The sequence below is a fragment of the Silurus meridionalis genome, chromosome 4 (assembly GCF_014805685.1).
Source record: "Silurus meridionalis isolate SWU-2019-XX chromosome 4, ASM1480568v1, whole genome shotgun sequence".
Taxonomy (NCBI): Eukaryota; Metazoa; Chordata; class Actinopteri; order Siluriformes; family Siluridae; genus Silurus; species Silurus meridionalis.
The window spans coordinates 13,265,687-13,278,765 of NC_060887.1; the positions used below are offsets into that span (position 1 = coordinate 13,265,687).

At 39.5% G+C, this 13,079-nt stretch overlaps 2 protein-coding genes across 15 annotated transcripts; both read left to right on the plus strand.

Annotated features, from left to right (window-relative positions):
* Window positions 1-241: 241 nt before the first annotated feature.
* nat14 (N-acetyltransferase 14 (GCN5-related, putative)) lies at window positions 242-2,142 on the plus strand. 3 transcript variants are annotated; one of them, XM_046847541.1, is made up of 3 exons: window positions 242-388; window positions 774-919; window positions 1,046-2,142. In XM_046847541.1, the coding sequence occupies exons 2-3, from the start codon at window positions 839-841 to the stop codon at window positions 1,829-1,831; spliced, it is 867 nt and encodes a 288-aa protein (XP_046703497.1). In that variant the 5' UTR covers window positions 242-388; window positions 774-838; the 3' UTR covers window positions 1,832-2,142. The 3 variants fall into 3 exon arrangements, with proteins under 3 accessions (XP_046703497.1, XP_046703498.1, XP_046703499.1); XM_046847542.1 differs by lacking the exon at window positions 242-388 and adding an exon at window positions 399-548; XM_046847543.1 differs by lacking the exon at window positions 242-388 and adding an exon at window positions 412-619.
* Window positions 2,143-2,248: 106 nt separating this feature from the next.
* On the plus strand, window positions 2,249-12,969 carry aicda (activation-induced cytidine deaminase). 12 transcript variants are annotated; one of them, XM_046847528.1, is made up of 8 exons: window positions 2,249-2,554; window positions 2,777-2,860; window positions 9,589-9,678; window positions 10,289-10,368; window positions 11,086-11,251; window positions 11,501-11,780; window positions 12,530-12,645; window positions 12,739-12,871. In XM_046847528.1, exons 1-8 carry the CDS (start codon window positions 2,435-2,437, stop codon window positions 12,787-12,789), a joined length of 987 nt encoding a protein of 328 aa, XP_046703484.1. In that variant the 5' UTR covers window positions 2,249-2,434; the 3' UTR covers window positions 12,790-12,871. The 12 variants fall into 12 exon arrangements, with proteins under 12 accessions (XP_046703484.1, XP_046703488.1, XP_046703493.1 ...); XM_046847532.1 differs by having other exon boundaries at window positions 2,790-2,860; XM_046847537.1 differs by lacking the exon at window positions 2,777-2,860 and having other exon boundaries at window positions 9,589-9,641; window positions 12,739-12,968.
* Window positions 12,970-13,079: the final 110 nt, after the last annotated feature.

Here is a 13,079-nt window from a genome sequence, read left to right on the forward strand (position 1 = left end):
TATTTTTTTTTTTTTTTTTTTAATTTTCAATTATCGATCCGATCGTTTTTTTTTTTAAATAAATTAAATAATAATTTTATATAGATAGATAGATAGATAGATAGATAGATAGATAGATAGATAGATAGATAGATAGATAGATAGATAGATAGAATTATTATTCGATTTATTTTAAAAAATCGTGAGAATGTGAGAATCGATTCAAGCCCAGTATCGCCGGTGTAGATACTCTCGGATCGGTCCGCCCCTGGAGTTTACGCTGCGTTTGGAATTCACGAAAGCAGAAGCGCTGGAGACGCGCTTGGCGTGGAGCAGTAACGCTGAGGACGCAGTGAGAGCTCGTGAGCGCTATGCAGCCTTAAAAATGATTTGAACCTTTGTGTATGAGGTAAGTAGGTGAGATGTTGGTCCGCTACACAACACCGTGTCGGTTTGAACAACAACAGAAGCATCAAATCCGCCGAGAGTCGCTTGTCACTCAGTAATTGTTTTACGGGCCACGCTGTAAACCCTAACAATACTCCTACACGCTTCATACAGCACAACAGGTTCCGCAAGCTGTAATCATCACTATTTTGTGCATGCAACATGTATTTCCGTTATCTGTGTGCTTTCAGAGGTATTAAAGCCTTGCCCTGTCGCCATTCCCCCCCTCTCTTCTATTTTTAGTAACACACGCTAATCCCGCTGTCCAAGCTTGAACGAGACGTTACTCGTATCTGAAAGACCTAATAAAGAAATAGATGTAATTTGTAAACCTTGTATGCTTTCAGCTATCATTCATATGATTCTGTCTGTTCCTGGACCTACGTTTGAATCGCGATAAAGCCTGAACAAGATGGCGCACTTGAACCTGGGAAATGTAGTGCTCCGGCTGATGACAGAGGACGACATTGAGGCTGTGAAAGCTCTCATCAAGGTAGGGTGTATTTATTTATTTTCCAGATCATGATGTATTTCAGCTCCATTTGTTGTCTTGTGAATAATGTATGGCACTTCCTTGACTAAATTGAATTGATGCCCTTTTTGTCCTCCGTCTGTGCAGCAAGGATGTGAAGGGATGGAGAACCGGCTCATCCTGCACCTCCTTACCAGACCCCTGGCGGTCCTCCTGCTCGCCACGGTCTCCTCCGTGCTCCGCTTTGTAATGCATTCTTTCCTGTTAGCCTTGTTTATACCTGTTTTGCTTCTCATCGTGTACCTCAAGCTGACCATCCCACGGTCCACTGGTATCCTGGGCTCCAGCAAACCCTACTGGGACTACCTGGGTAGCAGCTACCATGCTAGGTCCCAACCTGACCTACCAAACCCACATGCTGCAAAAGCGAAACTTGTTAACGACCAGGACAAAGCGAAACGTCGCAAGAAAGCCAAAGAGAAGTACAAGAGTAAAGAGGAAGAGAAAGAGAAAGCTGAAGACAGGGAGATGGTGGATGAAGATGACCTGAAGGAACGGGCGCGCGTCGCAGGAGAAGTGTGGATCGCCGAGTGTGACGGCGAGGTGCTCGGTTGTGTTGCTCGAGATGTTTGGAGCCGGCGTTGCGTGTATCGCATTTGCAGGCTGGTAGTGCAGAGCTGGTACCGTAGAGAAGGCCTTGGAAGGCTGCTAGTCCAGCGCCTGGAGTCTAGAGCCAAGCAGTCTGGAGTGCGCAGAGTCTACGCTCATGTGCCCTTCCCCTCCAAAGTAGGAGAGGCCTTCTTCAGAAAACTGGGTTATCGGCTCCAGGGAGAGACTTCTGGGGTGGAAGGTGAAGAGGACGAGGATAACGAGGAGCCAGAGAAAGGATGGTTGGGCTTTCCAGTGACAAAAGTGTTTGTTAAAGACTTATAGGTGGGAATGATATTTTTTGGGGGGGAATTTGCTTAAAATCATCAAACAGTGAGATGATTCGTGACATTTCTAATGTGTCATTTCCCCGATTTCTGTATACCATGAGTGAAAAGTTTTTTCGTTTTATTTATTCTATTTATTTATTGTGGTGGTGTTTTTTTTTCCCCCGTTCTGTTAAATAAATTTAACATTTTCTGATGTCATTTCAAAGTTCAGTCCATTTTGATACATGTTGCTAAACTGCAACAGAATAGAACTGTTTTTTTTTTGCCTGAAAAAATATAAATAAATTTTCTCAAAGACTGATTTTACTCATGGGTTGTGTCCAATTAATGTAGAATTACTACTCACAAAACGGTTTTGCTCTGAATGCACAGGTTCAAAATGAGCTGTGAAATATGAAAATGACTCGGAAGCAGGCGTTTCTTTTCTTTTCCTCCCTCGCCAGGTAGAGAAACGCAGCCCGTGGTTCTGCTGAGGCGAATCGAGCGACTATACATGTCAACACGGCTAAACGAAAGAACGACATACAAAAGCATGCTGTTTGTTTGACAATGCATGTTGCAGGCTTTGTGCTTGCCTATTAAACAGCATTAAGTGAGCATGTATGCATTTGAAGTTGAGCATGCGGTTATGTCTTTTACCTTAACCGCACACATTGAAAAATTTGTCTCACCTACTACCTCATTCACCACCGGATGTTTGTACAGTTATGCGCATGTGGTGAGAAAATGCACCTGGTGCAACACTAAACTTCTGTCTTAAGATTTGCACATTCATCCATCAGTCTGATTTTCAGAGGCATGTCAAATTTAGTTTCCTGCTCAATGATACTTTGATCATGATACTCATCAAAATCATGTCTGCTTGATTAGTATAGGAATGAGTAATGGGTATTTCAAATGGAAAAAAAAGTTGCAAAATGTATGTAAAATAACGTTGCAGATGAATTCACTAGGACCGTATTGCACAATTCTGGACTTTGCTATGAACGTCAAAGAACTTCGATTGAACCAGACACGGCTTCAGGTATTTTGCGAAACACAGATCACACACATGATCTGAGTAACAAGAGTTTCTTACTCATTTCAAGGTCGGATTATTTTCTAAATGGGTCACAGCAGGCAGCGTTGTAATTAACACCTTCACAGTTACTGTTACGGTTATTAACATGCTCACAGTTACGGTTACTACTGCACAATCATCTTTCACGTGAATTGGCGCCGTGCCTTGTTTGTTGTGGGCTTTGTTGTTCTGCCACGCCGGAGCCCACATTAGTGAACACCTGCAAGTATTGTCCCCTAACCAAAGTGTACCTATTATTGTCTTCAGGAAACAGATGCAAGTTCACAGCTCTGGAAAAGTATGTTTGGAGCTGTGGTTGAGTTTGTCTGCACGATAGGCCCTTGGGTGTGTGCGTGTGTGTGTGTTTGTGTGTTTGTGTGTACGAGCGTGTGTGTTTGTGTGGGCGGGTGGGTTTCGGAAAGAATGACTCTGCATTTCCTGCCCTAATTCGTTCATACGTGCTATGCCAATTGATGCATTGAAGCGGCTGTTGTCCATGATTGTGTGTGCGTGTGTGTGTAAATATATATTTGTAGGTGTGAACATAAAAGGAAGTAATGCAATTGTATATTACTGCCAATTACACATTTTTAAATACTTTTTCTTGTGCCAAAATATAGACTGGGTTGTTTTGACCATTATTAATGATTTGATTATTATTAGTAGTAGTAATAGTAGTATAATTGTAAAAGAGAAGGGTGTTGCAAAACGTTCACTTCAGTTTCCTCTTTTCCTCTCTTCACAGCGCTCTTTTATTCTAATGCATTCACCAACCAGCTATACAGCTGGACCTCTGCAAGATTTGTGGTCAAAGGCTGAATTGTAGAAGCAGACAGATGTAAAAAATCAGACGCTTTTGTCTTCTCATTCACTCTCCTCCTCACACACACACACACACACACAAAGAGATCAGAGGGAGCTCTCTGGGAAACGGTGATTTCCCTGGCCACAGAGTGCAGGAAAGGGCTGAGTTAGAGTGAGACTCAGACTCGTGATGCCAACTGTACTGAAACTAGGAAAGGGTTTTAAAAACAATTGCACGCGGTCAGGATACATAATAGCAGTGATATGTGTGCTTATGCATTCCATCAAGCACTTGTGACGTTATGCGGTCGAGCTGAGTTTTCGAGGCGCTCCTCTGTGCTAAAGGGGTTTCAAGTGAGGGAGTGAATTCGTGTTTTCAAGGAAGATCTTTGGAAAGTATTCTAGCTTTTTACTAAACTTGCTTCATATGGTGTCTCGGGGAAAAATAAATAAAGGGGAAAGACCTAGATTAAAAAAAAAAAAGAGAAGGGAAAAAGAAGAATCCAGAATGCTGAAGAGAGGGTATAATGGGAATGATTAAAGGCCATGTGGGAAAAGTGAAGTGGAGGCTTCCTTGGTTGGGTGCAAGAGTTCTGGAAATTTCCAGCTTGCCATGGTTACGCCACAGGCTGCGTATTGTGACGCACATCTGAGAGCAAAAAAAGGTTACAAGTCACGTCAAACAATTAAGAGTCTAACATGTGGGTCAAGGAAAGTGAAGAAAATCCCAATCTATGCAACTTCATTTTTAAAATAAATGAAATAAATCATTGGAAAATTAAAATAGAAATTTCCGGTCTTTGCAATTGTTCGGTGCATTTATTGTGGGAGGGGTGGAAGGGTAATACATTTATTCTAAAACATATATTTTTTTTTGATGCCCTGCCAATATCACTTTACAGTTGGTGGAAATGAATAAATAAGTGAATTAATAGACAGACAGATAGATAGAGATACTGTAGATAGATAGATAGATAGATAGATAGATAGATAGATAGATAGATAGATAGATAGATAGATAGATAGATAGATAGATAGAAAAATGATACATATAAGTTTTCACCCTGTGAAATTACCAAGTAAAAAACAACTAAAAATACTTTAAGGGGAAAAGGAAAATAAAATACTTGCATTGACCTAATTGTTGTGCGTCACCATTTGATTTTATTACAGTCTATCATCGTAGCATATCGTGACTCAGCAATATTTTCCCAATCTTTTCTGTAAAAACATTCTAGATCTGTAAAAACCTAAGAGCATCTCCTGTGCATAGCCCATTCAGGTCACCCCACAGATTTAGAGTTGGATTAATGTCTGATCTCTGGATTCAAATGCTTTAATTTTCTTTCAGTTAAGCACGTTTTTTTTTTTTTGATAATTTGGATGTATGTTGTGGTGGTCCCTTGTGGTTGTCTTCACCTTATTAACAGGAGCCTTAAGGTTCTGCACTAAAATCATTTGTGTTTGTAGGTATTCACGATGCCCTCCATGTTAATAAAGCCTGGGAATTATGGAATTATTAGCCCTTGGAATTATGAAATTATTATACCTTTCCGAAGTAGTCTGATCAGACCGTAACATTTAGTCTTATTGAGTGGAGTGATTTAATTGACCTCAGATGTTTTTTATGGTAAAAGGGTTTTCATCTTCAACCCCAATTCCAAAAAACTTGGGACGTTTGACAAATGTAAATAAAAAGGAATGCAATTATTGGCAAATCTCATACATTCATATTGTATTCACAATTCAACAAACAAACAAAATAAAACATATCGAATGGTTAAACTGACAGTGTATACGATTTTAAGAGAAAAAAATGAGGCCATTCTAAATTTGATGGCTGCAACAGGTCTCAAAAAAGTTGGTCCAGGGCCATGTGTACCATTGTGAAGCATCATGTCTGCTTTCCGTTTATATCTGAGGAACTGAAGTATTGGAAGAGGAATGTTGTCCCATATGTCTCTGATACAGGATTCTAGCTGCTCCACAGATTTGGGTGTCCTTTGTTGTTGTTTTTCCTTTCATTATGCGCCAAATATTTTCAAATGGTGCACCAGCACTCGTCTACTCTTTTTAAGTCATGCTATTGTAAGTATGATGCAGTATACAGTTATCATTGTCTTGCTCATAGATAGATAGATAGATAGATAGATAGATAGATAGATAGATAGATAGATAGATAGATAGATAGATAGATAGATAGATAGACATACACATATATGTGAAATATTAGTTCAGATGTATGTAAGGCATAATATGTGTAGAGAGAATGAGGGGTATATACATTTACAATATGCAATATGTACATTGTATGTATAATTGTACAGAAGATATATACAGTGTTTATACAGTGACCTAACAGTGTAGTGTAGAGTTCAGCAGGGTGATAGTGGATGGAAAAAAAGCTGTCCTTGAACCTGCTGTTTCTGGTGCATATGTTCCTGTATCTTCTTCTTGATGGAAGGAGGTTAGACAGTTTGTGACTGGGATTTGAAGAGTCCTTGATAATGTTGTGAGCTTTGCACAGATATCTGCTGTGGTTAAGGTGTTTAATGGCAGGTAGTTGGGTTTTAGTGAAGCATCGGGCGGTTTTTACCTCCCTTTGCAGGGCTTTACATTCACATACAGTGGAGCCTCCATACCATACAGTGATGGAGTTGGTCAGGATGCTTTCAATGATCCAGCTGTAAAAACTTGTTAGAATCCCCGGGGACAGATGAGCTTTCTTAAGACTCCTCAAGAAGTACAGGCACTGTTGTGCTTTCCTAACCAGAGCTAAAGTGATGAAGAGATGTGAACTCTGAAGAACTTAAGAGAGCTAGAGACCTTCTCTAACTCAGTTCCATTGATGTAGCCTGGGGAGTGTCTTCTGTTGGATTTCCAAAAATCCACAATGAGCTTTTTAGCCTTTATGGCATCGAAGGTCAGGTTGTTGGTGGCACACCAAGTTGTCAGGCTTCAGATCAATTCCCTGTAGGCCGATTCTTCGTCATTGCTGATCTGCAGATGACACCATGTTGGTGTCATCTGCATATTTGATGAAGATGTTGGAGTTATGCAGCGGAGCACAGTCTTGGGTGAACAGGGATTAGAGTAGTGGGCTCAGAACACAGCCCTGTGGGATGCCGATGTTCAGAATAAGGGTTATGGATACCTGTTTGACAAACATAACAGACTGAGGACTATTGTTGAGAAAGTTTAGGATCCATCTGCGTGTGGAGGTGCAGATACCCAGGTCACTGAGCTTAGTGATCAGTACAGTGTGAAAGACTGTATTAAATGCATAAATAAATTAAATGAACGGCATTTTGATGTAGGTGTTGTTTTTATCCAGGTGGGTGAGGGCTGATTGAAGAGCCGTGGAAACTGCATCCACTGTCGACCTGTTTGAGTGATAGGCAAACTGGTGTGGGTCCAGTGTAGGTGGTAGGCCCACAGTAAGGTGATTTAGAGCCAGTTTCTCAAAGCGCTTCATAAAAGTAGGGTTGAGTGTAACCTGGTGAAAATCATTCGGCCATTCTGCAGCTGAATGCTTAGGCACTGGTATGATGGTTGTAGTTTTAAAGCATGTGGGAATTGTGGCTTGAGTCAGTGGCAGATTACAAATTTCAGTGAAGACCTCTGCCAGTTGTCCAGTGCATGCTCTGAGCACATGTATGCTGTCCGGACCAGCTACCTTGCATGCGTCCACTTTGCTAAATGCTAAATTGACATCTATTGTGGAGTGACATAATGGACTGTGAGAAGTAGAAGAGTCAGCAATTAAGGTGCAATGTCCTATGCCTTAACACAAACGAGCAAAAAAAAGTGATTGGACCGCTGATTGGATTGTATGTGATAGAGATCGTGGTGTCGGTTTGTAGTCTGTGATGGTCTGGATGCCTTTCCACATGCGTCTGGTGTCTGGGAGTTGTGGAAGTGCTCTTCTATGTGTAGTTTGTATGTGTGTTTGGCTCTCCTAATACCCCTTTTTAGTTTGGCCCTGGCTCTGTTGTGTCCTCTGCATTGTCATATTCAAAAGGAGCATCTCTTGGGACCTCGGAGTTCATCCACGGTTTCTGATTAGGAAAGCATTTCACGTGTTGGCCTGTAGTGACATTGTCAATGATATGAAAATATGATATGATATGATATGATCTAAAAAAGATGAAGTGTAGATGTCAATGTCTGTGTGAGAGTCCAGTGTGGCCTGTGAGGCAAACATGTTTTGGTCAGTATCCTGAAACTGTTGCTGTAAAGAAGAAATGGCTCCCTCTGGCCATACCTTTACTGTCCTCACAGCTGGTTTTAACCATTTGCTCAGTGGTGTGTATTTGAGTAGCATGAACAAACGGAGGTGATCCAGGTATGGCTGTGTATGCCTCAGGTAGGTTTTTATAAACCTGATCCAGTGTGTTGTCGCCTCTGGTAGCACAGGAGACATTATTCTAAAATTATGATAGTAAAACTCTTAGGTTGGAGTGGTTGAAGTCTCTGGCAATGATGAAAGCTCCTTTGGGATGTGCAGACTCTTGTTTGCTGATAGCTGAAGCAGTTCTTCCATAGCTAGCTTAGCGTTAGCACCCGGAGGAATGTACACTGCAGTCACAACAATGGCTGAGAATTCTCTCGGTAAATACAAGGGCCTGCAATTGAACATCAAATACTCTAGATGAGCAGAGCAATGACTTTCAGTAACAGTAGAGTCTGTGCACCATGATTAGTTAACATAAATGCACAAACTACCACCTTTCACTTACCAGAGTACATTGAAGTTCTGTCCGACCCTCAAGCTCAATGGCGCTGCTGGAAATGTTGTCGTTGAACCATGTTTCTGTAAAATCATGAAATTAAATTACTTAATCCACATGTGTGATGTTTATTAGTGTTGTATGAGATATGTGCAAGGCAATTCTGAGTGAATAAATTTGCAGTTAGTGGATAAATTACTACCAAATTGCAGAATTTGCACGCACCGCCATCTTGGTCTAACTGCAAAGCCTTCCCCTGAAAAAGACATTTTCTGGATGGAATCATTTGTTGCTCTAAAGCATGTTAATACAGTCCAGCATTAATGGAGCCTTTCCAAATGTGCAACCTGCCATTTCCACAGGCACTAATGCACTCCCATACCATCAGAGATGCTAAAAACAAGCCAGATAGTCCCTCTCCAATTTACTCCAGATGATGTAGTGTCCATTGTTTCCAAAAAGAAATTACAATTTTTATTCGTCTGACCACAGAACAGTTTTCCACTTTGCCTCAGTACATTTTAAATGAGCTTTGGTCCAGAGAGGATGGTGGTGTTACTGGATCATGTTCATGTATGCCTTCTTCTTTGCATGATGTACATTTAACCTGCATTTGTGAATGACATGACAACAGCGATTTCTGGAGGTGTTAATGAGCCCATGCAGTAATTTCCATTACAGAATCATGACGGTTTAAATGCAGTGCCACGTGAGGGCTGAAGATCACAGGCATCCAATATTGATCTTGTCTCTTGTGCACAGAGCTTTTTCCAGATTCTTTGGAACTTTTGATGATATTATATAAAGTAAATTATAGAATATTTAACTGTTTTACAACTCTATATTGAGTAATATTATTCAGAAATTGTTCCAAAATGTGTTGATTCAACACTTTTTTAATAACACTTACCTTTTTGAGGCTTTTTTTCCGTCCCTGCTTTTTTGAGACATTCAAAATGCCCTTTTTTTAAATTTGTACATTTAATCAGTTTAAACATTTGATATGTTGTATTGTGAATAAAATATGGGTTTTTTAGTAATTGGAAGTTATGGAATTAATATACGTTTCTGAAATAGTACCTAACATTAAAACATTTTTTGCGCCATTGTGGGGTGATTCACGTTTTACGTTTTTGTCTTGTACTTTGAAACATTTAGGATGGACATCCATTTTCCCTGTTTGCTGATGATGGCCTTTACATTGTTCCATGGTACCTGGAATATTTTGGAAATTGTTTTATATGCCGTGTAAGCTCTTTGTGGACCACAACCTCACAAAGCAAAAAGATGAAAATCCTACAATAACCGCTGATCTTTTAATCTTTTAATTAGAATAATATCAAATGGTGACAGGTGTATAATTACTTTTGAACATGGAATTGAATGTGATTGGTTCATTCCGAATACAGCCACACCCACAATTGTAAAGAATTCGCACACTCGGGCAACCAGAAATTAATTTATTCATTCGTCCCTAAAATGTTTGATTGTTTTTCAATTAATTAATACGTTTATGAGTAATTTAACACTGATGTTGGAAAAAGTTTACTCAACTGATAATATTGGTTAATTTTTTTTAATTACAAAAAACCTTCCACTTTGGGGGCGGTGTGTAGATTTTTATATTCCTTCTCTAGTTATTGCCCAATGTTTGTTGTTTTATGAGGTTAGAACTGCTTTCTATGTCGCTTTAAATAGCACCTGCTATTAATATGATTCTCTGACATTGTCAGTTAGAATAAACTTCAGCCCTCCCAACTGTGTTTAAAAACTGTTATCACCCAATCAGGGACCCCCTTTCAACCAACTGTATCAATATGTCACACGTTTTCTATACCTCCTTCTTCCTCCTCTTCAGTTTCAAAACTCTCACTCATTTTTGCATGACTCAACCACTGAGCTGGTTTCATCTTTCGGAATGATGAGCAAGCTGGACAGGTGAGTGAGAAAAAAAAAATCCCATAACACTAAGAAAGCTACTGTAAATGCTGCAAATGTACAGCCCATAAAGCCTGCTGCTGATAGAGAGTTCCAAAATATATGTATATATATTTAAATTCCTAGATTTTTTAAAGTATAGAAATATGTCTGTGTTATACTTGGTATAGAAATAAACTGAAGCTATTTTTTTTCAAATATTAGGACCAGAGGATGAAACTGAGAATGCGAGATATGTTTTTTTTTTTGCATGGATGTGTGTATTTGTGTGAGCATGGTGAAGCTTTGCACAGCACAAGCTGAATATCTATGTATAACTGTTGTTGTGTTGTAGCATTTCCTATATGCCTGACTGCACCAGACATTTAAAGTAAAAAAAAAAAGACACTATATAGATATACTGTATATACATTATTATTGTTATATAAAATTATATAATTTATAATCATATATAATATTATAATTTATAATTGTATCAATTACATATCAATTATTTACAAATTCACTATGAAAATATACAGTAAATGTATAAATATTTTAAAATGCATTACATTTACAGAACAATTATTTCAATCCACCTTTGACATACAGTGAATGTTTTCAAATAGAGATAATAACCTCAGACCTAAATTCCACAATACATAAGCATATTATAGTATATTCTAGCATTGCTCATGCTAATAATAAACATTTTGGCCCATTGTTCTTTCGTTGTAGTGTGCTGCTGACTCAGAGGAAGTTTATTTATCACTATAAGAACGTACGCTGGGCACGTGGGAGAAACGAGACCTACCTCTGTTTTGTTGTCAAGAGACGCAACAGTCCCGACTCGCTCTCCTTCGACTTTGGACACCTGCGCAATCGCTCTGGCTGCCATGTGGAGGTAAGATGTGTATGAACAGATGCAACTGCAAGAGGAAAAGAGATTATGAGATAAAGTCAGTTTGAAATGATTGCACTCACACCTACATTCACACAGTACCATGAAAACAATCTTTATATATGGATTTGGGAATTTTAATAAGTCTAATAAGATTCTGATTGCATTGCTAATAACATGATGGGATGATGAGAAAAAATTTTGATAATAATTACAGTAGATAATGCAAATCTTCCATTCTCCATCCCTCAGCTTCTTTTCCTGAGCTATCTTGGGGTACTGTGCCCCGGTTTCTTGGGTTCTGGTGTGGACGGTGTACGGGTGGCATATGCCATTACTTGGTTCTGTTCCTGGTCACCCTGTTCAAACTGCGCCCATCGCCTTTCGCGCTTCATGTCTCAGATGCCCAACCTGCGGCTGCGCATCTTTGTCTCACGCCTTTACTTCTGTGACCAGGAGGACAGTCAAGAGAGAGAGGGACTCCGATGCTTGCAAAGGGCTGGCGTGCAAGTGACTGTCATGACCTATAAAGGTAAAAAATAAAAACATTATACCATTTACATCATTGTTGTAATATATCAGGTTTCTCAGTAGGCTTTTATAATCACATACGGTCAGTATAATCTGTCCCACCGATGCATGCAGTTTCATGAATAATGTTGCCATTAGATTTATTTAGTAGTCTATTCATTTGTAGAATTCTCTTTTATACATCTATTTGATCAATGACGGCCGAGACGGAGGCCTCGGCATCTCATCAGATAAGATTCAATTAGCACCGCTTTGCTAAATAAATCGGTTTGCTATATGTACACATCAAAATTAAACTTTTTGTTGCTAAAGACACACGTGGATGATTTTCTCAGAAAACAGTGATAATGGACTGGTTAACATTAAAAAGCTCTCAGATGAATATGAAAGAAATCACATTAGAATGAGTAATAATAAATTTACGCCATTTGGCAGACCCCCTTATCCACAGTGACTTATAACTAAAGCAGTTGTGGGGTTGCTGGGATTTGAACTCATGGCCTTTCAATCTAAGGTTCAATGAGCAATTCATGAACCACTCATCTACCACCTTCCTTGCTCGTGCTGCAGCTGTGTACCTGTACATTTTGGGGGTTCAAGGGTTGTGTGTGCTTCTTTAATGGCCCTAAACAGTTACTTAAGTGCCTGGACAATACAGTCAGAGAGCTTATTCCTAACCCTCAACCCTAACTGTTGAGTGCAACCGTGTTATCATAAAACCTTTCTCTCTGTGCCATATCTTCTCCCCAGATTTTTTCTACTGTTGGCAAACCTTTGTGGCTCGTAATCAAAGAGCGTTCAAGGCTTGGGATGGCCTTCACCAGAACTCTACCAGATTGTCCCGGAAACTTCACCGAATACTGCAGGTAAGGAGGAATAATTGGGGAGAGATCTGATGATAATAAGTCGCCTCTCAGATTTATAAAAGATTGTGTGTACCTCTCTTCTTGTCTCTACAGCCTAGTGACTGTGAAGACCTGAGGGATGGCTTCGCTCTGCTGGGGCTTTAAATGACCAAGAGTTTACTTGACAATGAATTATGGTGCTAATGTTATGAGAAAAGAAATTCCTGAGACTTGAATCACTGAAACATTAATTTTTTATTTTTTTTTTACTTCTTAATAGCATTACTGGTATTGATACAGGGGTTCAAAGGTGCTTTCCCCCCCCAACTACTACAAATAAACCGTTTTCATATGACTCGTGTGCGTGTGTGTGCGGTGTTTTTATTTATTTACTTATTTATTTTTCAGTCGTAAAGTATTTTGACAAAGAGCTCCTTCGCAACACAAACCCGAGT

Coding starts and splice junctions, on each gene's coding strand:
- aicda (XM_046847528.1), top strand. CDS start 2,435: ATGTATGCATTTGAAGTTGAGCATGCGGTTATGTCTTTTACCTTAACC. Junction 11,252..11,500: donor GCTCTGGCTGCCATGTGGAG/GTAAGATGTGTA, acceptor TCCATCCCTCAG/CTTCTTTTCCTGAGCTATCT. Junction 12,646..12,738: donor AACTTCACCGAATACTGCAG/GTAAGGAGGAAT, acceptor TTGTCTCTACAG/CCTAGTGACTGTGAAGACCT.
- nat14 (XM_046847541.1), top strand. CDS start 839: ATGGCGCACTTGAACCTGGGAAATGTAGTGCTCCGGCTGATGACAGAG. Junction 920..1,045: donor CTGTGAAAGCTCTCATCAAG/GTAGGGTGTATT, acceptor CCGTCTGTGCAG/CAAGGATGTGAAGGGATGGA.